Raw genomic sequence first — 24,891 nt, forward strand, 5'->3', positions numbered from 1 at the left:
GTCCTTTGTCAGAGCACAGTGCTAGTAAAATTAATGTTATACTAGCAGGGGAGAAAAGATTAATATTGACCTGAATTATGACACTGTTGCTGCAGCTCACCAAACCTTCCAAGTTTCAGTCCTACAGCAGAGGAGAGGTCTGAGTCCTGTTACCAGAGCTGGCAAACAGATGTCCTTTTCCTCTCTCAGACCCTCTTCCTGCCACTAAACTCTTCCAGGGGCTCTCCAACACTTGCAGAAACCATTCAAACCCAACGTTATTTAGGAAAAATGCAGTAACTGCACATGCACATACACATCTTGGAGGAGGCTTGGAGGCCAGACAAGAAGTCTGGTCTAAACTTACTCTTGTGAAGGATTATTTTACATTTCCACAAGCCCTGTACATAAGTCACGCAACTGCCAAAGCAGAGGCCATAGCCTTCAACAGGCTATGTTGAATAGAATGACAATAAATAATATAGAATGTATAGAAAATATAGAAATAGAATAATAAAATAAATAAAACACAAGTGCTGAGGGAAGACCCAAGAGCAGCATCCCTCGGAGCAACTGAAGCCAGAACAATGCACTTGGGGTGCGATGTTAGCACAGGGGATTACAGGACAGGTATTTTGCACACAGCCTCGATAACCTGCATCACTGCAAAGCAAATGTGAAGAGGCATGAAACTCTCCTGCTTCCAGTCAGCAGCATTTGACATCCATTTTAAAATCACTCTGCCTCGCTATAATGGCTAAACAAAATAAAGACAAAGATTCTCTTGTCTTAGAATCAAGTTTTACTATTCAATTGCCAGTTCTACATGTTTATTGCAATTAGCATTGGACATAAATTGTTATTAACTGTTCTTAGAGAAAACTCAGAGTCTGCTTGTTGGCAGTTCCCAGTCTGTCCCAGAATGTCTGCAGATCTAGGAAGTGTTCTTATTCTAAGGGGAAAGTGGGCATTTACAAGTTCAAATTTCAATGTTCAAAAAATCAGAACTTTTTAACAGGTACCTAAGACTTGGGATATACATTTTAGTGCAAAACTATTTCTATTAGAAGTATGAACTTTTGTTACCTGCTTATGGCAGTAAAAATTACCCTGTAGATTTACACTGATATGATTACTTATTTATAAATGAATGTAATAAATGAATAATATATATATTATTGAGTAATGGTTATTGCTAATATATATTCATACACTGAAGTATATAGCATGATCCATTCTAGTTCTATGTACTCTGCAATACCTATTCTAAGCATATGAAAAGTTATCCTTCTACAAAGCAGATCTATACTGATAGCTGCGGCCCTGAGAAGAGCACAGCACTATTATGTTACAACTGGCTAAATTAATGCAATAAGTTTTTAGCATAGACATTTAGGATATTATTCGGCAGAAATCACCTTGATGGCTCACTCATCTACACGCCCTTTTATTTAGATATCTGTCACATGAACCCAAAGCAAACATTATTAATACAGATAGAAGGGGCAGAATAGGACGCACTTAGTGCTTATAGCACAGCTATGGTTCATGGACTCAGAATTACCTGTACTGGTGCTCAAAACCCATCCCTTCCATACAGGTTAAATGGTAATTGGCAGAAACTGAAACATCTGTAACACCAGCCCTGGCCACCTGTTTTATCTCAGACCTCCTGCACACTTCCCCATTCCTCCACCAGTGGTGCCCGCTGCTTGTCAGCATCAATCCCTGATTTTACACACTCAGCTGAACAGCTGATAATTAGTGGCTGTTTCTCTTTTAGCTTTTCACCAGCCAGACTATAAAAAGACAACGTTATGAGAACTTCAATATCTCGTTTTCCCTCCTGATGAGCAGTTTTAGGGAACTTATTCCTAAGAAGTAATCAATACATCACAACTCGTGTGACATTAACTAACCAGCAGGAACTTCCGCTTGCTGTAACACTCTGTGACTTGAAAATTGTGCAACACCTTTAGTAAACACTTCCTCATATAGGAACATGAACAAGCTGAGCAGCTCACTCCTTCTCATTCGCTGCACAAGAGGACTGCTCAAAGCAGAGGGACTGGGAACCCAACTTTCCCAGCCCAAGGAGACCACGGCCAGACAACTGCGACTGAGATGACAAACACAGTTCTCATTTCTGTTGTTTTGCTATGTTTTCTCCAACAAGGTATGTCTATTTTTTTAAATCCTTTATCAGTGGTTACTATGGATAATCTTAGATAACTTTGTATAGCTTTTACGATTTTTTAATTATTAACATGGAGATGATACTGAAGAACAGTGAATTAAAGCCATTTAGGAAAAAGGTACTACTGAAGTTAGGGAGTTTGATTTTTTTTCTCTTTCAGTTCAAAGTGACTATTTAGTTAGAGAAATATTTACTTGTGTGAACACTCACCATACATTGGCTAGAGACCCAGAACAGGTTAGTTTTGTGAGGCAATTAAGAATGTGCTTCCTCTGCGAGTGATCGGAGAATTTATCCAATTGGGACAAAGCATTACACTGACAGCCTTTTGCCATGAAAGAAAATGCTTTTATCTGAGTTCAGTTAATGACATTAGCTGAATTAAAACAGTTACCACCCTTACTATCTGTGGCATACTTCAGGCTGTGAGTAGAGAAGTTCACATAGCTTAACCTAACAGACCACACCATTTTTTTTTCCCACGTGCATTGTTTCATTCAATTCATGTCATCAGGGAACATTTTTTTCAGACCTTGGCATGCACAAGCATGCACAGGTTTTGTACACATAATTACACATGTAATTTGTACTCAGGAGGTATCTTTTTGATTTTATTATCTGCACAGAATATCTGAAAATGTGTACAGTACTAATGCTGAAAGCATTATGTATTTAGTTCCTCGAAAAAACCAAACCTTCATTATCAATGAAATCCTAATGATATTTCTTCCTGGTTCAGGCTCTTGGAAAATCACTTAATTATTTGCTCATTATTAGCATTTTTTTCTAGCCGTTATAGAAAGCCTAAGGAATTTCTTTCCTCCTTAAAGCTACTTTCTCAAGACAATGGCTGAAGCTAGTCAAAGACAATACAGTGAGTTGATTAAAAAACAACCTCTAAGAAACTATTTGTTCCAGAACAAAACTGTTCTCCTTGAAATGCTACTTGCATCCCTCTGCAGGAGAAACACCAGTTTAGTTTTGAGTCCTTATTCAAATCCAGCCTAGACTTGAACTATCTGGGCTCCAGTTGGTCTTGTAGAAAGAGTCTGCATCAGGGAGTAGGCAGATAAAATTGGAGCACAGAACTCGGTTCTTGAGAGGCCTAAAATATTGCTTTCATCATTGCATGAGAACATGCTTTAAGCTCATAGTAAGACCAAACCTGCAAAGAAAAAGTTTCCTTTTTTTTTTTTAAAGGAAAAAAAAGCTGCTTAAACTAAAATATAAAACCCTATTGTTATTTACAGTAATGGACTTGCATTTTTTACTCGTTAACAGCATGCACATGGATAGTTACTGTGTACTTTGTAATTGCTCTGCTGATCTAAGATAACTTAGGATTTATTACCATCATACCATCGTGCCCTTCTCTCCAGCACTCAACTTTGTCTACATACAGCCACATTTATTCTGCTTTTTTTTTTTTTTGAAAGGGCTTAATCAAATAAACCAGTTTTGAAGAATTAATCTATCTATTTTGCTGGAACAATGTGCATGAGGATGTACTCTGCTGTTGCAGAGATTAAGGATTATAGAAAATTGCAGTAATGGGATGCCCCACTCTTGTAAAAATCTGGCCTTGAGGCAGGCAATTAAAATGGGAGTTGCACTCTCTCTTTGTTGTTGTTGTTTTTAAACACAGGCTCTTGTGCCTGAGCCCTCAAGAATTTGCCCATTCAGGTGAAATTACCTTTTGTAGGAGACTTAAGAGTTTATAAAGCATACAGACCTCCTGTTGACTTGTTGGAAACTAACACATCCATTGTAGGACCCTGTTCTCCCCAGTGCTGTACACCAGCTGCTATCATTAACTTCAAATGCTGCAATGCCTGCTGACCACCCCTGCAATTTGTGCCACAAATTAACTTCTGTCATTATACACTCATGCTCAAAAGCAGAACAAAATGAAAACAAACAACAAAATGAAATACTGCTCTTGAGCACTTTTTCCTCCATGTTCTTTATAGCCACTGCACAGAGTATACCTCACAAGCAAGACCAATAAAAATTGCTTATGTGAGCTACTTAATCTAGATTCCATACCACCTTCAAGATTTTCCTATTTTGCTGTTCATCCCCTATTATATCACCTGCCCTTGCTGAAATGCCTTCTCCAGCCCTTCTGCTGTCACTCAATCTCATTCAATAGATAAGAACATGTCTATTGAACAACTGTTGGGAAGTATTTATGTGAGAAGATTAGCTGAAAAGCTCTCTGAAGGAGAAATCTAGGCTTGTTCCAGACTTGTGGGGAATTGTATGAGTTTATTTGCTTATATCAAGGCAGTCTTAACTTGTATGTCATTATGTGATAAAGTTTGGAGGTTATTAACTTCACAGAACCATACAACTTAAGTCATGTCATTTGCAAAAGATGAAGGTTGCACCTTGCATAGCTGGTCTAGCGTGTTGGTACATGAAACCTCTGGTTGATGCTGGGGAAAGAAATCCAGAGGGAACTGCACAGGATATCTTGACACCAAGAAATTGCCAAGTATGGCAACTCATCCAAAACCCAGACTGTACAAACGTTATGTTAGCTCACACAGTGGGGGTGACCACTTCGCAGAGCAGATGACCACACACCAAAGCCAGAGCAGAGGATGCATGAGAAATGAGTGGCATGAATGAGTGGATGAATGACTATACAGACCAAAGAATCGGGCATGGCAGACATGAAATATGGCATTTAGTAAGTTAATGCTGTGTGTTCATAAATATATGTCTCTTTCTCCCTAGGAAGCACAAGCAAGATATTACCTGGAGTTGAGCAATATGAAATAGTTTATCCACGGAAATTGCACACAGTACATAAAAGAGATGTAGAGAGAAACAAAGAGGTATTAAAAGAGAGAACTACTCTTTTTTTTTTTTTCCTCTGTGGGACATGGGGAAGGTTTACTGGAGTCAGAGCACCCTTGGCTTTCAGGGGTAAGAAAATGGCGAGCCAGACACTTGATCTTACAAAAGAAAAGGAATAAGTAAACCTGGAAGAGTGATCCCATGTCTGGTAAAAACAGACTGTGAGGTGGGCTCAGTGGGCAGCCAAGTACCTGTATGCAATAAGTGCATCTTCTGTCCTTGTATCTCTGCAGAGATGTAGGTTTTGATTGTGCTCAGATTTTGAATAACCTATGGTCATCCTGATTTGAAGTAAATTAAATCAAATGCTTAAAACTAAGCAAATTCTTCCATACTTCAAGAGAGTTATGAAAATGGTTGAATTTCAATATCCACTTCAGCACTTTACTGAATGTGCAAATATGTGCTTGTGATTGTAGAAATGCATTTGCAAAGTTAAGTTTGTTCCTCCAACTAAAAAGTATGAAACAAGGTGACCTCCTTCTTATTCTGTAACTGCCAGAGCACTTATTTTTGGTGGGAAGAGGAGGAAAAGAATGCAGTTGGCAACTCAGCAACTGCCAGCTCATGGTGAGGCCATGAAATTGTAACAGTCCATATTCTAACACTTAAATCTGTTTACAGAAAAAATACGATGACACATTGGAGTATGAAATCAAAGCCAATGGAGAGGAAGTCATACTGCACCTAGAAAAAAATAAGTATGTTCAGTTCAGCTCTTTCCTTGAACATTATTCCTCACTGTAAGTGGTTTTGTAGGACCTGCAGAATACAAAGAAACAGGACTTAGGCTCTTATAAGATGAAGGTATTGTGGTTTATTATGGTTTCCAGTCCTGTGAGAGAAGAGGGAAGAGGAAGCATGTCAGTATTTTGGTAATGAGAAATAACCACATAGGCATACGAAATTACTATGACAGAATGACTTGCCTATACCGCTAACCCTACTCTCCTGTCTATTCCTTAAATGGCTAAATCCACTGAATGCTTAAGACGGTCATATTATTTCACAAGATTTCTGTGTCTATGGATAGTCTCTGGGTTGTATTTGTTTGGTTTATGCTGGTAGAAACTACAGAAGAGAACCAGAGAAACATCCATGAAAATGGGGCTCTGTTGGCTCTATAAATGCTTCAAAAATGGAAAATAGTGATAAGAAATGCGGTATTCCTCAGATAAGGCTTCCAGCATGCCCTACCTCAGCGCTACGTCTGTTGAACTTTGAGTAGCGTAATATACACTGGCATCAACAAAATGCTTTATGGAAACTGAAAGCAAGGAGAGCTTGCCTGCTCTGCTCAAGAGATTAACAGCATTTTAACAGGCCGTGCAGAAGGTGCGGAGGAGCAGTGGGCTTTGAACAAAGCATACAAAGAAAAACCCAAAACCGTACGGAGCAAACACAAAATAAAGCACGGTTGTGATTTTCTGCTTGCTGGCTCCACCATAATATTTAACATGGTATCAAACAAGTCAGCTTTAGTAGGTTCTTTTCTACTGGCTGTGTAAATACAGCAGGGTTATAATCAGTTCATGTCAAATATTTATTATAATTAAATGTTTGCCCCTTTTAAAATCTAATCTGGGTATTTTGAAAGGTGGGAAGGGAAATCAGCTTGCACTAAACCCCACTCTTTGAAAAGAAATTGGGCTGTGGGAGTTTGGGGTAGCTGCCCACACAGAAGTGAGTGCAGCCTTGCTCTGCTGCTAGCTCAGCAGCCCTGGCTTCAAGTTAGGTGCAGCACCAATCTTGAAAATATATGTTAGTGTGATCTCTGAGTAGTATCTCTGAGTGTGCACACATGCATGCATACACGTGTGTGCTGGCACATGTGAAGCAGACGAGGCAGCTCTTCCACTGACCTCTGCCTTGGCTATTTAAGCTTAGTGCAGGTTAACCAGGAGGAGAACAGAATAGTACCACTGTGGAGTGCCAGAAATGTCTGCATAAACTGGAGGCCAAAAAAGAATAAATACTGGATTTATATATGTTTACTTTCAGATCTACTAGGAGACTACTTTATACCGATGAAATAAGTAGACTTTAATTGCTTTCTTATTTTAGAAATGTCTCTTTGAGTAAGGATTACAAACAGGCAGAATTCCCCACCCAGTAGTTTTGCTTCCTTAGTCTTTTGATACTAACCATAACCTGAGTAATCATTTGAATTCCCTAAATGCTTCATGTGTGACACAGCTGTCTCATTTCTAGACGAATAAATTTTTTTTTTTTGAATAATAACTGTGCTTTACTCTTTGCAGGGATCTATTAGCTAAAGACTATACTGAAACAGTTTATTCAGACGATGGTCAACAAATAACAACCAGTCCTCAGATCAAGGTAATAAAAAAGGTTTCTTTCCCCTGTATTTGCAGTGTTGAGGTTTATATGAGATTTCACGGGTCCAAGGAATTATAGCACAAATCAGATGGAAAGAAAAGATTTTAAATCAAGATCCACTGTAACTTAGGATGCTTCAGAAGGGACAGGGAAAGATGTTCTTCGTGACTCCGGACAGTCACTTTTCAACTCACTGCCTGACGAACACACTTGCTGAGCTGGGTTTCTCTCTTTTGTCAGGAAAGGGAGTGGAGCCAGGACAGACCAAACATTCCCCTGCTTGCTTGACTTTGCTCATTCTATGCAACTCGGTGACTTGCTCTTACACCCTAATCTCAGTGAGATCATGGGCTCAGATAAACACAGATTTCCTCTCTGGCTCACCTTATCACCCACGCATTGCAGGTTACCCCAGGTGGTTTCTCTGAGCCATGACAAATCAGTTATTCAGATACAGACAAAGAGGAAGTGGCTGTTCCATTTTAGTTAATTTTTCATTAACTGTCTGCCCACCAATCTTATCCTTAAAAAAAGCTCTCACCTGAAGCTTTTTGTCCAATGTCACACTGTGTGTTTTAATACATACCATTTGGAATGCAAAGCTTTTTTTTTTTTTTTTTTTTTTTTTTAAGGGTGTTTCCCTGAATTCTGGCCACAATAAAATAATTCAGTATGGGCCTAATTCAGCCCAATTCAGAGCACATCAATTTATGCTTCATTTTGAGCACTAAATCTGCATATTCTTATTTTCATGTTGTGTTCTATATTAACCAGAGCCCACCTTAATTGGATTTGCCAAAAACATCGGGGTCTCTCTGTATTGAAGGATAACAATAATAGTACTGTAGCAAATACGGAAATAGTCACCAAATTTTTTCATTTTAAGAATCTCCCCTAATGGGAGATCTCCTCAGACAGCATAGTTCATTGTAACTAGTGTAGCTTGGTTTCTGAAATCACTAGGCCAATTCATCACAGTCAGTGAGATTTGGTCCAATTTGACAAGTTAAATCTTTTTTTTTCTATACAGGATCACTGTTATTATGAAGGTTATATTCAGGATGATGCTGATTCAATAGCAAGCATCAGTGCTTGCACAGGTTTAAGGTAAGGTGGGGCTTTGGTTTCCAATGGGCACTGACAGCATGTTCTGTGAGGATATATTTTCTAATATAAATAGAATCAGGATATAAATAAATGGATTTCATCTTTTGTTCTTTTATGCTAACAAGGAAACTAGTTTACAAAGGCAAGGGGAAGAAGTGAAAAAAGGTTATTTTTCTACTTCAGAGTTTACAAATTAGAAGCTAAAGGAATTTCTATGTCAAATTTATGTGACTAATTCCGTATTAGATCAGGTCATAAATCATAGCATAGCAGACTTTCTTTGTGAATAGTTCTTAGCTTGTCCAGTTTACATGTTAACACCGAATGCTTATTTTAACACTTACTGATTTGAAATGACACAAAACTTTAAATTGCTTTCAATATTTCAAAATTTCATCTGAATTGAAAAAGAGAACCTATCTTTAAATTCCCCAATGATCTGAAATTCACTTTTCAATCATACCTCTCAAGCACAAAACCCCCAAATATAAAACTAATTCATTCCTAATCCAGTTTCATTTTGACTGACAGTCTCCTACTCAAGAGACCTCACTTGACCAGTCAGAGCTTCCAATTTACTCAGCAGCTTTGATTTTTGCCTTTAAACCATTGCATGCTCTGCCTGTACACTGTCAATCCACGTTCCATGACATCAACGTGTGCCACGGTCCCTACAAATGTGCAAAATGTTGTTAGAGATAATGTTGCTGTCTTGACTCAGTCTTATGGATTTAAAAGATCACAGCCTAACCTAGAGAAAATTTTCACAGTGGATATTTTGAGACCCGTGGTCAGAAGTACCTTATTGAACCATTGGGATCTTCAGACAGAGACGAACATGCGGTCTACGAGTATGAGAAACTCAGAGAAGATGAGCCCATAAAAACCTGCGGAGTAGTCAACAGTAGTTGGGATGTTCATTCAAAAGACCACATCAATGACATCTTCAAATCCAGCAACAGTCCAGAAGTAAGTACGCAGCAGAAAAGAAGTTGAGGCCATAGCAGAGCTGCATGAGTGGCACAAGTCCCTCTGCCTGGTGGCACCTCCAGCAGAGATGCAACTGCAAACAGTGGAGCATAACCAAAGCTTAAACAACCGGTGCAGAATCTCACAGATCTGAGCTTTTGTAATCACTGTCCAACTGGTGCTAACTGGCACCCATGTGCATCTTTAAACAGCTAAATACTTTTAATATCTAGCCTACCTTTCATCAGTTTAATAATTTTCATCATTTTAGACAGCCCCATTCTAAATTACTTATTGAAAGAAATTGCCTAATAACCAATACATAGTTGTGAAGTTGCAAAGACTGAGACTGAAACAAGCCTTAAGATTTATCAAAATTTATCCTGTCTTTAGATGAAGGCATATCTGAAAGCAAAGAAATATCTGGAAGTGTACATAGTTGCAGACAACACTATGGTGAGTATTGAAACAATTTTTTCTCATTCGATGAGCTAGAGGCAAGCTTTCCGAACCAGGTGCTATTCATTCTGGGCTCCTGCCACAATTACAGTGCTACACTATGCTGGGACTGAAAGCAGTCCCAGCTGCTACCAAACCAGAGGTTTGTGGCTATTTTAACGGTCACAAAACTGTTCAGAGGTAAGGTATGCATGTCTGTGCTGACGAATCCAAGCTCCCTCCTTCCTCAGCATCATGCACAAACCCCACACAAGCTAATTCCCTGCATCCAGCTCTGCCTGGCGAGCTCAGGGGTGAACATGGAGCAAAAAATAGACACATTTTCCTCTCCTTATCACGCATGCAACTCATTCCCCTATGCTTAGAATCTCTATAACGTGGAGTATAAATAAGACATCACCAATGTCTGCACTTTTTCCCAGCTCTCTCCTCCAGGCTTTGTGATATGTTGTCTGATAAAATAAGGAGTAGAAAAGATAAAAACTAGGCCATGTACAGTGTGATTTGCAATGCAATCTGCTCTGGGATATTTCTTCTCCGACAAATCATTTATTTTTCCTTTCCTGTTCCTGACATCACATATTTAATTTTTTTAGTATAAGAAGTACAACCAAAATGTTGAAACTGTGAGACAAAGGATATTTGGAATAGTCAATTACATCAACACGGTAAGAGGAAAAACAACAAAGTGAAATTGAAATAGAAGTGATTTATAAAATTTTTTTTTACTTTTACAAACTTCATGAATTTTTTTTAATGTGTATGAAAAAATGAAAAATGTACTGTTTTAAAATTGCAATGTAATTGTCATTTTTAAAACAAATATAACACACATCCATTTTACCCTGTTGTTTGCCTTCAGACAGGAGTTTCTTATAAACTACTATTAAAAAAGATTTATACCTTATTTTCTTAGCAGCTGCTAAAGTGAACGATTGAAATCCTTCACAAAGAATGAATTGATTCTTGATTTCTTTCACAATTTAAAATTAAAGGATTTTTCAAGTATTTTTAAACCAGTTATAAAAATGGCTTTAAAATGGGGAAAAATAAGATTTTATGTTTTGTTTGGTCTTTTTTTGTTGTTGTTGTTGCAACTTTGAAGTGCAGAAAAGCTTAAATCAGGTTTGGAGTGGACTGCATTGCAAGTGACAAAAGGGAACCAATTACCAAGATGAGTGTGTTTCAGAAGTCTTCATAAAGTACTTTGTTTTTACAGCAAAACTGTTTCTCTGCTGCAGGTTTATAAGGCCATAAATATTTACGTGGCTCTAATTGGCCTAGAAATCTGGACAGATAATGATAAATGCCTCTTGAGTCGTACTGCAGGATTCACTCTGGACAGCTTCTCAAAGTGGCGTAACTCAGATTTATTAAAGAGGAAAAGAAACGACAATGCTCAGCTAATCACGTGTGTATCATTGTTTTCTAACTGCATGTCCAAACGTGTTCAAGGAATTTGTTCTTAAAAAAAATTGGTCACCAACCCAGCAGAGACACTGTCTATACAGAACTGGATTTCATCCTTTCCAGTACCCAGCTGCACCAATTCTAGGACAAAAAGATAAATGCAGGCTCTCATTTCTTGCTTTTATTTTCTTCACGGAGCACAGATTAGCTGCTAGGAGGTACTGCTAGGACATGATGTCTAACCCTTCTACCTGAAACACCACAAAACCAGGCAATGACTTGTCACATCTCTATTTTTCCTTTTCCCTGCTCTGGTCACAAAACAGTTGAGCGTCCTGAGGACTGCAGCATAGTCTGACAGCCTGAAGAGCCACGGCATGAAGCGTAAAGGCTGGGAAATGCAGATTGCCAAACCAAACCAACGCTCACTTCACTATTCTGGCTCACATTCAATGGCCCTGATTCATCCAAGCACTTTGCTGCATTTAAAGCACTTCATCAAGCACTTTGCACCCAAACAGGTGCTCAGATCTCATGAGCTGCAATGTAATTTAGGTTAAAAAAAATTAAAATGAAAAGCGTATTTAATTGTTTACTGACTTGCAGTGATCCTCAGCATGTCCTCAAACATTTTATTAAATGAGGGATGCAAACCAGAGCTGGAAATGAGTTCATGCTTCAAGCCTTCTGCTTGGTTAATGGAGCTGGTGCTGTCTTCAGATGTAATAACACTTCATCTCACTCTGCCTTTCTTCTTCCTTACAGGGGCTATGACTTTGAGGGGACAACGATTGGATTAGCTTTTCTAAAATCCATATGCAGTGATGTATACTCTGCAGGTATAATTCAGGTCTGATTTATTCTTGTTTAATTTTTGAAAGCTTTTCTATGTTTTCACTCAACCAGCAAAGGATGCTTATGAAAATTGGTGGTTTACAACATTTTCACTTCTCTGTCTGGTTCATATCGTTATTAGATCAGGCTGTAGAAACCACAGTCACAGACTTTATCTTAAGAGAAGTGCAGAGGTAACAAAAGCACACACAAAGCATGGTATTTGGGTTATCTAAATGCCAACATCATACTCAGACACCTGTATTTAGAGCTCCAGGCTCCTGTAGAGTCAAAGGAGAAGAATAAATGATTTCATGCCTCCAGCTTAAGGTTCCTGTTACGAATGGGGAATTGGTTGTGCCTGTCATAGCCCTTAGCCACTTTATTACCACTGCCTAAATTATTATAATAAACCTCAGCCTAAACAGGAACATAGACCCAAAACTTCACCAACAGAACTGAGAACTCGTCTGTTGCACCCCGCTTCAGAGGCTGGGCCTGTTGGTAAGAGGAACAACCCATCACATGAAATTCCAGCTTTCCCACACCGTAAGGAAATCCTGGGATGATTGTAAATGCAGGATGTTTTTTTTTTTTGGGGGGGGGGGGGGGGGGGGACGCATTTTTTGGCAGCATGATTTGCAATGCCACGCTGGAAGAGCATGACCAGTACACTGCATCACATGCTTTATGCATTTCCTCTGCCAGCTGCTTTTAAACATCTGCATTTCACTCCAAAGAGCGGGACTTTTCCGTTCCTCCCTCCCACGATAGCACCAGGCTAAGAGCGAAGATGGAGCACAGCATCTGCCTTTCCCTTCTGTGCACGCACAAGAGTGTACACAACAGTTACTTGGTGTAATGAGCAGTAATTATAACACACCCACATAATTACCCTAAGCACAAGACAGCTATCCAGAGAGAGGATTAAGGGTCTGAGATGTACAGTTCCCCTTAACGCTCAGTTGTTACTTGGCTGCCTAACTCCCTCATGTTTATTGAAAAACTAATTACACCAATTTACTGATGTTGGTTAGCGGTGTGATCTCATTGCTGTTACACAGAATGCAGCATAAACATTGGAATAAATGCATGCACAGAGCAATATTATCACATTACATAGGATAAGGATGGTTTCACTTAAAAAAAAAACCAAACCTGTCTATCTTAGCCACATAGCTTCTTTGATGTTCCTATTTGTTCTAAAATGCTCATAGAAATAATAGGTGGTTCTTGTTCCCACAGGATCACAACAGAAATGAAATTGCAGTTGGAGCTACCATGGCACACGAGATGGGTCACAACCTCGGCATGAGTCACGACACCAAAGCCTGCATATGTAATGCTAAAGTTTGTATCATGACAGATACTGTCAGGTAGGAGTTTGGAAAAGGGCGAGTGCATTAATGGACAGAGGTAGTAAAGCATAGGCTCTGGATAAGCTTCACAAAATAGAAAAGTCGTTAGTTTTGTCCTTTAAGATTGTCCCATTCCAATTATACAAAAAGAGAAAAATGAAGAAACTCCAGAAAGTGGTGAGCATCCCATTTCCAACTCCAGGCCCTTCTTAGTTATTCCCAGATAGATACCCCCCAAAATAACAATCTGTAGTCCCTTTTGAATGACCTTTGCTTTGCATGCATCGTTGTGGCCTTTACATTATGCCATAAATTGCAGCAATCTCTTCTTCCTTAAAATAACGGTAGCATGAAATTGTTGTGGTATCTCAGATGACAGAGCTTCCCCAAGACTTACCTAAAATACCTTTTTGTTATAAACCCTGAAAATGTTTCCAGTGAAAAACACACGAAATCTTGTCATCTTCAATAAACACCCAATTGGTAGGGGCTTAATTTGATTTTCATCTTTTGTTGAATGCCCCGATATGGACAGCCCAGGGGAAAAGTCATCATGCCTGAAGCATCCAGACACAAATCTTGTAGACCTGGCTTAAAATTTTGAGATGTGGGATTCTTTATATGCAAAACTTATATTTACTCCATCTTCTGATTTGCTTCTGCTATTTTTCTTGCTAGAACTAGGAGATAGCCATTCTCTTTGTCTATGCTGATCCTAATGTAAGTCCTCCTGCTTTCTCAATATAGCTCGATCGTCCCCGAGAAATTCAGCTCTTGCAGCCTCCAAGACTTTGAGAAATACATGTTGAGTGACATGCCAAAATGCTTAACTAACATCCCAGATATAAACACCATCATAGCACCTCCAACCTGCGGAAATGGCTTTGTGGAAAAAGGAGAGGAATGCGACTGTGGTACTGCCGAGGTATCTGCATAACTGGGGATAAAATAATACTCGGAAGAGGCAAACAGTTTTATTGAGGTTGTAGAGTAGTTGGTTTCTGAGGTAGCCAGCTCAAAGCTAGCTGAAATACTTCTACAGAAATGCTGGTCATCAAATTGCTTATATGTACTATAGACATGCCTATGAAGTGCATGCCGAGTGGTGAGAAGGATGATGACATGGTTTGCGTTGTTGTGTCGACAGAGGAACTGAGAATGGGGAAAAAACATACGTTTGAAACTGTCTCGGAGGAAATAAGCAAGTTCCCCACTTCTGTCGGAGCATTTGTAATCTCACACTTAGTGTCCTTTATGCTCTATCTCATGATGTCTGGCCTGGTTTCTAGAAACAGTGGTTTTCAGAGACGCGAAGTCAGATCCGAGGTATCCTTCCCTCCCTCAATCAGCCAGTACAGGGTGGTTCACTGAGAGTGCAGCGAGGAGGGGACCAAGAACACGTCGTGCTGTACCAGAACTGATTGCCTGTTCTGTCACAGGAGTGCACAAACACCTGCTGCAACCCTGAGACGTGCAAGCTGACGGCGGGATCCAGGTGTGCTCATGGAGAGTGCTGTGAGAATTGCCAAGTAAGACTCCCTTTCATCTCTGGCTCCTCATATTTTCTGGGGTAGGGGTTTTCTGCCTTTGAGAAAGCACTGATACATCTTTCAAGAGAATCAATCCTCGTTATTGGTAATTACTGACATAGCATTGTAATTACAAGCACGCTTTGCCCATCCCAACATACACCCCAGCAACCAGTACACCCGGTTCACCCCAGAGAAATGAGCCTTTTGATTACCCATTTTCTCCTGGGAAGAAAAGCTGAGGCACAGCCAGGCAAAAATCCTGTAAATTGATGTAACCAACTTTACATTAGATAGGGATCGGCCCTCAAATGCAATTTGCCTCCCCTAATTTTAGCCCTCTGGTTCAGTGTGACTTTTAAATGGCAAGGAAGAGCAGCATATCAAGTGTAGCATTGCTTTCCCCTGCTTCAGTATAAAGCAGCAGGAGCTGTTTGCCGAGCAGTTAAGGATGACTGTGACCTGCCTGAGATGTGCACCGGTTATTCTGGGAACTGCCCATCGGATCGATTCCGTATGAATGGACATCCCTGCAACGAGGGAGAAGGCTTTTGTTACATGGGGAACTGTCCCACCCGAGAACAACAGTGCAAAGCTGCTTTCGGACCACGTAAGTACAAGCTGGCATTGAAAAAATGTTGTCAAGGTCAAAAGAGAGAGACGTAGGAGGCTTTGCCTGAGAGCAACCCAGGAAAGACCTTTTGGAAATCAGGAACAGCACGGCTAGATAGCTGAGTTCTAGCTCATACCATGGAGTTTATCATTTCTATATTTACACCATAAGAGTTTATCGCCACCCAAACTGAAAGTCACAGCATGCAATACAATATACGTCTAGAGAAATAGGAAGTCATAAGTATATTCCTCTTTTGCACAACGTTAAGATGACTTAGATACGGAGCCGATGTGCACTTGATAAAATGAGGAAGTATCTGTATTTCGAGGGGAGTGGTGGCTTACCAGCTTCCTAGTCCTGACTATGTCCTTTCTCTTAAGCAAAGTCCATCGGTTTGTACTAGGCAAAGAACACAGAGGATAGGTACCACTGAATGTACACATTACCGTTGCAGAATTAACACATGAAGTGCCAGAGAGAGTCATTTAGGCCCACGGGTAACTTTACTGGAAAAGGCCATTTCCCAAACAGCTAAAGAAAATGCAGTATTAACAGTTTTCGCAGAGAACCTAAACTAATCCCAGCTTCTCTCCTAAGCTCTTTGTATCATTGCATTTCTTGTTTTCCTCTTTAACAGAGGCTACTGAAGGTGCAGCTTCCTGTTACCGGATGAATGATAAAGGGGTATATTACGGATACTGCAAGAAAATAGGTGGTAGTCACATCCCATGTAAAAAAAAGTAAGCACTGTTACAGAATTTGCTAGAATTTGTGATGAGAGATCATTCCCATCCGAATTAAGAGACCGAAGCAAAGAGTACACTACTTTTGGTGGCACATAAGTCTACAAATCCTTGTTTCTTATTCCATTTGAAATACAATTCTAAGAAATCTAATTTCCAAATAGCACTCCTGTCCAGGGAAAGAAGCAAAGTAAATTATCTCAAGATCAGCCTGAGAAAGAACAAGCGTACGCATGTGTGCAAACCTTTTTATGAGGATGACTGTGTGCATGCACGTGTGTGTCTAGGTAAGGACTGGGAAAGGATTTTTGAATAGGGAACCTGAGGTAAACCTCAGAAGTTGAGGCCAGACCAGCCAAGTATTCATTTCTGCAAATTACCATGGGCTCCCTAATAAACTCAAGAGGTATTAGGGACCTGCCACCTTCTACTAACAAACTGACCCCAAAACCACCACAAAACAAAACTGATACCTGCAGTTATTTCTTTGGGGTTCCTATATAGCCACAGCAAATTCAGGCTGTACAACAGACCAGCTCAGAGGGTTTTGCCATGTATTGTTCTAGTGGCTTTTGTTCTCCTTCCAGAGATATAATGTGTGGGAAGTTATTCTGTGCTGGAGGGCAGGAGATGCCTCTGTATGGGAGCCTGGTGACTTTTGAGTCCTGCAAAGCAAGTTTTCCTAGGAACGGAGAAGGAGATTTGGGGATGATCCTCAATGGAACCAAGTGTGGGGATGGAAAGGTTAGTAGAGATTTTTTTTTTCTTATTTCTTCCTCCTATCAGTCTTGCTTATATCATTAGCATTTTTGCCAGACAAGAAGGAGTTTAAACCAGGAAGGCTGAAGTGGACACAGAGCTTCCGCTGATCGGATTTGCCATAACTTCTGCCTTACATCTAGCATGAATCAGCAGCAAACAGGAACTGCTGTCCTTCTGACTTATGTTTGACTGCTATTTTATTCATTTCTCACTGACCAAAATATATGTGGCAGAAGAAACATACTTTGTACCGAAAAGTTAAAAGATCGTACATAGATTACTATTTTGAATAATTTTCATAATGGATGTGTTAGGCCTCACTGAGTGCTATGTCCAATTTCGTTGCCATATTTTTACCTGGAGGGGGTTTTCAGGGAAAAAAGGGTGAAGGATTGCAGAGGACAGGGAAACGGTGATACCTCTACATCTTTGTCACTCCCCTTTGCTATAAAATATCCAAAGGTCAAATGAAAGATTCTGTCAACATATCAAACTCTAATATAAGTCTAAGTGATTTGCATATCTCCTTTCACTCTTCATCACTTTACACAGTAACGTGCAAGCTGTGTTTTCTGAAAGCTATAAATCTCTTCAGTGACATTTGCCTTGTATATCACAGGTATGCAGCAATGGAGAATGTGTCTCTGCTGAAGATGTCTTTAGATCAAATAACTGCTCTGCCAAGTGTCCAGGACATGCTGTAAGATATAAGCATTTGATACGATTAATTTAAAGTAATAATAACAATAATAATGCACGCCAGCTACAGACCCTGTTGATGCTGGTATTTAAGTCACTGGGATAGGAATTTGCAAAAGTTGAAGTCAGAAGCTTCTTATATTTTTATGAAACCAAATCTAACCTGATAGGGTACCAATATTTTTAAGGAGCTCACAGGAGACTGACACAGATTCTGCCTGGCCCTGCATCTGAGCCAGTATCGCACCTATACTTTCAGGTCTCCTCCCATTTTGTGAAGACAATTGTGCTCACTTTATTTGAATATTGGGAGACCTACAGATGTGAAGACCAAATGTGCTGCTTTGTGCCTTGTGCTATAGCTTCCAGTGTAAAAATACTTGCAAAAGACAATCAAGCCTGTGCAAAACTGCTACTCCCAGTGCTAACGTTTAGTCCAAGCAAAATGAGAGGGGGTTTCCAGACCTAACTGTAATAAGCTTACTGGTGCCCTGTTCCTGAGCCAATGACCTTTTACTACACCAGCTTCACTCCTATTTCCATCCTGAGGTTTTTCCCATCCTTGTGTTTCCCCAGGTATGCGACCACGAGTTGCAATGCCAGTGTGAAGAAGGATGGGCACCACCAACCTGTGACAGCCCATCAGCGGTTACCAGTAAGTACTGTATGGCCACACACGGGGTCAACTGTCATCAACTGGTTGAAAAAACACCTTTAACTCCAGTGAAACAGCCCCAACTTGCACTGGCAGTAAGGCTGTTTCTTTGCAAGTACTGCATACCTAGGCCTCTGATTTCTGTGCATCTTTGAGTAATTAAAGCTTGTGTGAACGACTGGAGGAAGTTATTTTTCCTTCTAAATAATCTCCTGGGTGTATCTATAAGGTTAGAGTGGTGAGCTTTTTCCTTTTCCGTCCTGAGATAATGAGTGCACGCTGTCAAATTTCAGTGGAGCCAAGCTCCCAGAGGCTTTGCTGTGAGGGAGGCAAGCAGGGTCATTTCTTTAGCATCTGCACGGTGCTGAACTGTAACTGAGCTACCTCTTGGGGAAAATCCCTTCTGTACAAATTTCCAACTGGCTGGGAAAAAAAAATAAAAAAAAGATGTAAAGAAAGATTTTTAAACTTTTGATATTAAGTGTCTTTGTCCTCTCTTCACATGCACTAAAGCACCAGCAGCTCTCAATGCTGAGTCTTGGTTGAGGCTTTAGAATAGCTTTGTTGAAGGAAAATTGTGAAGCCTCACTTGTATGCTATGCCAAAGGGCTGTGCCTATGTTGGTAACACCCTTCAAGAAAGAGAGTGCAATGATTTTTGAGGATGCATGGAATGGGCTGGATGTGTTTAGCCTAAGGACAGCCTAAGCAATAACCACAGTCTTCAAAAACATCAGGAATAAACTCATTTTAATGATTACTTGTGATAGGAGAAAAAGCTATAAGGCTGAGCAATTATGAGGATGAATAGGGTCTAGACCTTGAGGATAAAAATTACTTTGCCAATGTGAATCTGCTTAGTAACAGCACATCTTTTAAGAAATAACAACTTGTGTCGTCCTGACAGGTTTCGCTATCATTGCTGTTGTGTTGGTCATCCTTGCTGCCACAATAATTGCAGCAGTGTTACTTTTCTACTTCCGAGTGTTCAAGAAGAGGTAAAGTATTTACCCTATTGAGAAAATCAACAACAACCACACTAAAAGCAAGCAACTCCTGGATAGTTTTTAAGCTGGGGCTTTCAAAGTGGGTGAAGGAAATTCTGAACAACCAAGGAAGTTGGTCCAGGAGCTTTACTGAGCTGCTCCAGAAGTCCTGAAGTTGGGAGAGGACTGCAAATTTGAAACTGTAGCACTCAAGATTAATCCTACTGTAATTAAAAAAGGGGATGGGAGGGAGGAAAGAAAGAACATGACTTTATAACAGACCAGTAGGATTAAGGCAGGTGTTTGACTTTAGCACGTGCTTTTTTGCTGTTATTTTATTAAAAAAAAAAACAAAACCTTCAGATAGGGTAAGATTTACGGTTATTTGTAAATTCACATAGCAGACAGACCAGAAGGGGACCTGGAGCTACAAACCAAGTCTTTGTGGATCAAGAACAAAGAGAGCACCCAGGCCTGGCCATATCTGCCCAGAAGGTAAGAGCGGGGAGGTGCTGGGTCAGCTACAGCCTCTCTGCTGTAAATGAGGGGCTGAAATGTGAAAACTCACCAGCTGAAGTGCCCTACGTTTGCAGGAGGGTTTCAAAGTGCTTGTTTAGGGCTGAGAGGAGTGTGCTGTGAGTCCCAGCACGGGGAGGAAGCGGGTACAGCGCATGACACTAAGATAAGCCCCTGACTGACCTGTCTGTGGCAAAGGGTGCATGTGAAGACAAGATGAGGTCTCCCTCAGACTTAACTGTTCCCTTTTTTTCAGATGAACGATAAGAAACTTCTCCTCCCTGTACCCCCACCGCAGGAAAACAAACCACAGCTTCGGAGTGTAAGTACTTCGAGAGGATGTGTTGGCTTTCATGTTGGTTTTGGGCAAGGCAGCACACATGAGCTCATGTGGAGACCTGCAATCACCATCTGACCCCAAGGGCTGGGGAAATCTTTGCACTCCAGATAAAGCCCTGCATCTTCTCTCCGGGCCGGGCAGCATAAAGCATCCCAGATCTACTTCTGAAATGAATACATCCATTTACTGCCAGCAATGCACTTTCTGTATAAAACACAAGCCCACACATTCCCACGGACCATACAGATGCACACGTACAAAATGTGTATATTGGGCCAACATGTTTTATACTCTCTTCTTTTACAGCCTGTCATAAGACCAAAGGGTCCCCCCCCTCCCATCCCTTCCACCAAGCCAGCCTCTTCTCACACACAGATGTTTGTAAGTATAACCCTACAATATTTCATGTCTTTCATCTCAGCTGCAGATGAATAGCAGATGCCAACTAGTATTTTCAGTTTCTATCATTAAAGAATATGATATCCCTGTCTTCAGAGATGCTTTCTTCAACATGTATCTTGAGCACACAATCAGCTTCAGCTTCCTGAGCAGTTTATTTGAGCACAGCTACTTGATAAAGATGAATTTACACGCTGAGAATAGCCCAGTGCTCTTCTGAAACAGTATATCTGTATCCCTTGTGTACTTATATTATTGTATGCAGTCAGATTAACCTGACTCACCCCGAGCTTTTCCACTAGGAAAACGCTGCAGTAAATACGAGATAACTGCAGCAGCAGCTGAGGTTTGAGGAGGTTGTGCAGCTGCTTAGACTTGAAAGCATAATGCTATTTAAACTACATTTTTGTTACAGGCACCAGAGAAAAAACCGGCTTGCCTCCCAGTCCCCAAAGGCAAACCTCCACCTCCACCTCAGGTAACCTGAGTTTAAATGTGAATTGCAATTCTTTCGGGATGTAATTTGGTGAAACCGCATCAGGCACAGTGACTTGTTTCTTTTTCATGCAGGCTTTAAAACCTCCAGTTAATCCCCGAGTATGAGGCTTCCGAAGTAGGGCTGATCAAGGTCCCCAAAACGTTCAGGGACAATTTGTCCAGTGATTCCTCCACTTTTGGCAAAGGCTTCCTGTTTTTTTTTTTTTTATATATATATTAAAAAAGAACGGCTTACTGACAGCTGCTTTGAAAGGAAAAGTCTGGTTTTCAAACAGCAAGAAACCCTCTGGTGATGACATCAAGCTGCTGTCTGAAAGGAAACGAAGCAGAATTGCTACTTGCACTGAGGTGTAAACTAGGAGCATGTTACGAAAGCTGCTTAATGTCCCAACTCCTAGGCCACCCCCACAAGAAGTGGCTGCACTGGGATACCTGCACATGCGCTGCTTTTCTCCGTTGAGACCTGAGAAAGTCAGGGAAAAGCACGGTACGCTAAATATTTTTGTAAATTGTAAAATATTTGCTGCATTTCTGGATCTTTGCCAGCCCTCTCTTCAGCAACAGACCAGACCTTCCACTTCACATGCAAAGTTGCGACCTCCGGAACGAGAAAAATCCTTCCTGCCCTTTGGAGAAAAGTTTGTGTCCCTGAGGCCAGAACAAGCCTTGGAATAATAAGATTACAGAATAGAAACCAATTGATTCTGGAAGGATCCTTTGGGATCAGATACTCTCATTAATCCTTAGATTACCTGTTAAACAGGATTCCTCTGTTCAGTTGGTAGGACTGGAGTTATGCTCAGCAGCAAAGCACGCAGGAATCAAACCACTTGCTGCTTGCAAGCACTCCCAGAGCTCAGGCTGTGCCAGCTTAAAAAAGAGCTCCAGCTGCCATCATTGCACTTGGACAGAAAAATTTAGAAAAGCGCAGTCAACAAAATCTTTAATCATTAATTTTATTCACCCCTCAGCTCCAGAAATATCTGAATATTTCTCCCTTCCAGGGTATACACACCTTGGTGTTTTCGTTTAATTGCTCTTGCACCAGGGTGTGTTATTGTAAAGTTGCTAATGAGAACTCGGCTGGGCACACGGGTTTGTTATTGCGGGACTGCAGCGCAGCATGAGGCTTTGCACACTGGTTCATTACTGAGGGGTTCTTCATTCGTTCTGGCCTGTTGGCATCAACGCTGTTGACACTCTTGGCCTGCTGGCATAGATCTGCATGATACTGTTGGCATTACTGTTAATAATACTGTGAGGGTGCTGGCGCTGATGCTATTGTTACCGTTGGCGCCGATACCTTTCATGTGGTTGGCATCGATATTTTTAAGTTAAAGCACACAGAAGTGTTTTTCAAGGAATAAAAAATTTTTACCAGAAAAAAAAAAAAGTGGAACAAAATTGTCCTCGACCCAAAGTACTCAAGATTTTATGGAGATTCCAGTTTGAACTGGATTTGTGTTTGGATCGGGATCAAAATCAGAGCAGTCCTTTGGCTTTCCAAATCAATTACACTGTGCCTGTGCAGTTTCCAGCCTTTGGGCATAGTGGCCAGAGAAGATGGCATGCCTGCCAAACTACCAAAACAAAATCTGGGGCCTCAGGCCAGCACTGCATGCTTTTACCTGGATTTGGCTCTGACCAGCACACGTTAGGATTTTAAAATAAGCCTGATCCTCAGAGGGTGCGAGAACTTCTACTCATGCTCACCAACCAGCTCACACCCGCTGAAATCACACTCAAGGAAATCCCAACCCACATTTTCTTGTTCTGGTTCTGGCTACACAATGGGACAGTCACTTACTCACTGTGACCATTACTACAGCTGCACGCTGCAGAACCATCATCTCCGAGACATAAATGCATAAAAAAGATCATTTTTTTCTTTTGGGCTAGGTGTGCTTTGACAGTGCCGACCAGTTACAGTACACCCTGCAAAACACAGTTGTGATGAAATTACCGTCTTCAGTTTGAGGAGTGAGGTACTTTCGGAAGAGCGTGGCTTTCTTCCGCTTCGGATAATTTCTTTGTTATTTTAGTCAAAACTGGATTTTAATGTATCCGTATTTGACTCGGGTATAAAGATTTAGAACTTTTTTTATGAACTGTAATTAATGTATTTACAATATTTTCTGTATTAAAAGTGTTCTATCACAAAACAGCTACCTCCAGTTTAACGATGATTATCTGCATCCAATACACTTGACAACAGTGTAAAGTGGGATCATACAAAACATCACCAAATCCCTAAATCTCCCAGTTTGGACCAAAAAGATCATCCACAAGTATTTTAAAACCCTGACAGCTTAGCCAGTAAGGCTGGACTGATGAGATACTACATCACATTTTTTCTGCCTACTTAAGACCTATTTCTTCATGGTTTTCAACCTTTTCCACTTGCTGAGCACTCAAAATCTTTCCAAGAATGTAGAGATTTGAAGAGAGCTGAAGTCTGGAGACTTGTGTTTACGTAAGTACCTTTCCAAGACCCAACTCCCAAACCATACAGCTTGGGCTTACGTTCTCCTGCTGACTGTGCCTGACCCGCATGGGCAAAAACCACCTTAATATCTGAACACTTTCAATAGGCAGAGACTGCACCCAACCACAAATGCTGTGCTGATATCAAACATCTTCAGCAGTAGAAACCTAAGGAAAATGTATTGCAGAACACGCCTGTAGCTGTTTATGATTTACAGCTTTTCTTGGCCCCAGCATCTGATAGTCAAGACGACGATAGCATCCTCTGCGACGGAGCAGGCGCGCGTGTCGTACAGCTCCCAGCCAGGCCTCGCACAGCAGCGCTCACTGTACGTACAGCCCGCTGTTCTGTTATGCAAACGTGACATCTACTGTCAAAAAGTCTCTACTGCAAGAGGAAAGTGAACCCAAGAAAACTGAAGACCTCTTCAGCGCTCCAGTTGTCCAGAGCCCGCAGTACGTAGTCCCAAAGGACCACTGCCATATCAGCTGCTTTTCCCCCTGCGGTCCCACGCTTTGTGCTGACTTGCAATAGTTTATCTGGGTCCAGCTGTCCCGTTATTCCTGGCTAAGGGTCCCTTGCTCAGCACGGCCCGCCATACGCACGTGGTGCAGGAGAGCAGCAAGCCCATCTGCTGGCAGCATACAGCAGGGTATAAAAGGGATCTTGGGCACGGTACAGTCACCATGAGAGAACTGGTCCTGGCTGAATTTGTTTCTCCTCTACAGGAACCACACGCAGCACCTTTGTCTTTCCCCCAGTGCAAAAGCAAAGCAGTTTCACACTGTTCTTCCTTTCTTGTGTCCGTATGAGTGAGCACTCCGTCTCCCCTTACTCCTGGGGACACAAAATGTCTCTTTTCTGATTCTTTCTGACCTCTGAATTTACCATCCTCTCTCATCCCTCTTTTCCCTCCCTCCCTCCGTCTGTCTCTGAAGGATGGTGCTGCCAAGACAGTGGAAGCCTTTTGCTCTTACACCCCCAAATCAACCTTCATTATTAATACGTTCGGAGGACTATTGGAAACAGGCACACGCTAGACCATCACAACAGAGCAGATTCCTCAGAATTTCCTGTCTGGCTCTCTTAGTTGTCCACTTTGCTGTGCAAATGCAGCACTGGCCATTAGAGGGCAATGGGACATGG

General features: G+C 41.0%; 1 protein-coding gene across 2 annotated transcripts; it reads left to right on the forward strand.

Annotated features, from left to right (window-relative positions):
* Positions 1-1,956: 1,956 nt before the first annotated feature.
* LOC118256033 (zinc metalloproteinase-disintegrin-like ohanin) lies at positions 1,957-23,427 on the forward strand. Of its 2 annotated transcripts, none has more exons than XM_050715758.1 (24): positions 1,957-2,155; positions 4,919-5,019; positions 5,666-5,742; positions 7,303-7,381; positions 8,412-8,488; positions 9,259-9,457; positions 9,851-9,913; positions 10,513-10,584; positions 11,158-11,327; positions 12,092-12,176; positions 13,406-13,536; positions 14,266-14,443; positions 14,958-15,047; positions 15,462-15,657; positions 16,301-16,403; positions 16,994-17,150; positions 17,788-17,868; positions 18,444-18,522; positions 19,429-19,519; positions 19,912-20,002; positions 20,280-20,345; positions 20,670-20,744; positions 21,178-21,240; positions 21,333-23,296. In XM_050715758.1, exons 1-24 carry the CDS (start codon positions 2,104-2,106, stop codon positions 21,363-21,365), a joined length of 2,409 nt encoding a protein of 802 aa, XP_050571715.1. In that variant the 5' UTR covers positions 1,957-2,103; the 3' UTR covers positions 21,366-23,296. The 2 variants fall into 2 exon arrangements, with proteins under 2 accessions (XP_050571715.1, XP_035418596.1); XM_035562703.1 differs by having other exon boundaries at positions 2,003-2,155; positions 19,909-20,002; positions 21,333-23,427.
* Positions 23,428-24,891: the final 1,464 nt, after the last annotated feature.

Source organism: Cygnus atratus, chromosome 27 (assembly GCF_013377495.2).
Source record: "Cygnus atratus isolate AKBS03 ecotype Queensland, Australia chromosome 27, CAtr_DNAZoo_HiC_assembly, whole genome shotgun sequence".
In the NCBI taxonomy this organism is placed as follows: Eukaryota; Metazoa; Chordata; class Aves; order Anseriformes; family Anatidae; genus Cygnus; species Cygnus atratus.

Coding starts and splice junctions, on each gene's coding strand:
- LOC118256033 (XM_035562703.1), top strand. CDS start 2,104: ATGACAAACACAGTTCTCATTTCTGTTGTTTTGCTATGTTTTCTCCAA. Junction 5,743..7,302: donor CTGCACCTAGAAAAAAATAA/GTATGTTCAGTT, acceptor TACTCTTTGCAG/GGATCTATTAGCTAAAGACT. Junction 13,537..14,265: donor ATCATGACAGATACTGTCAG/GTAGGAGTTTGG, acceptor TTCTCAATATAG/CTCGATCGTCCCCGAGAAAT.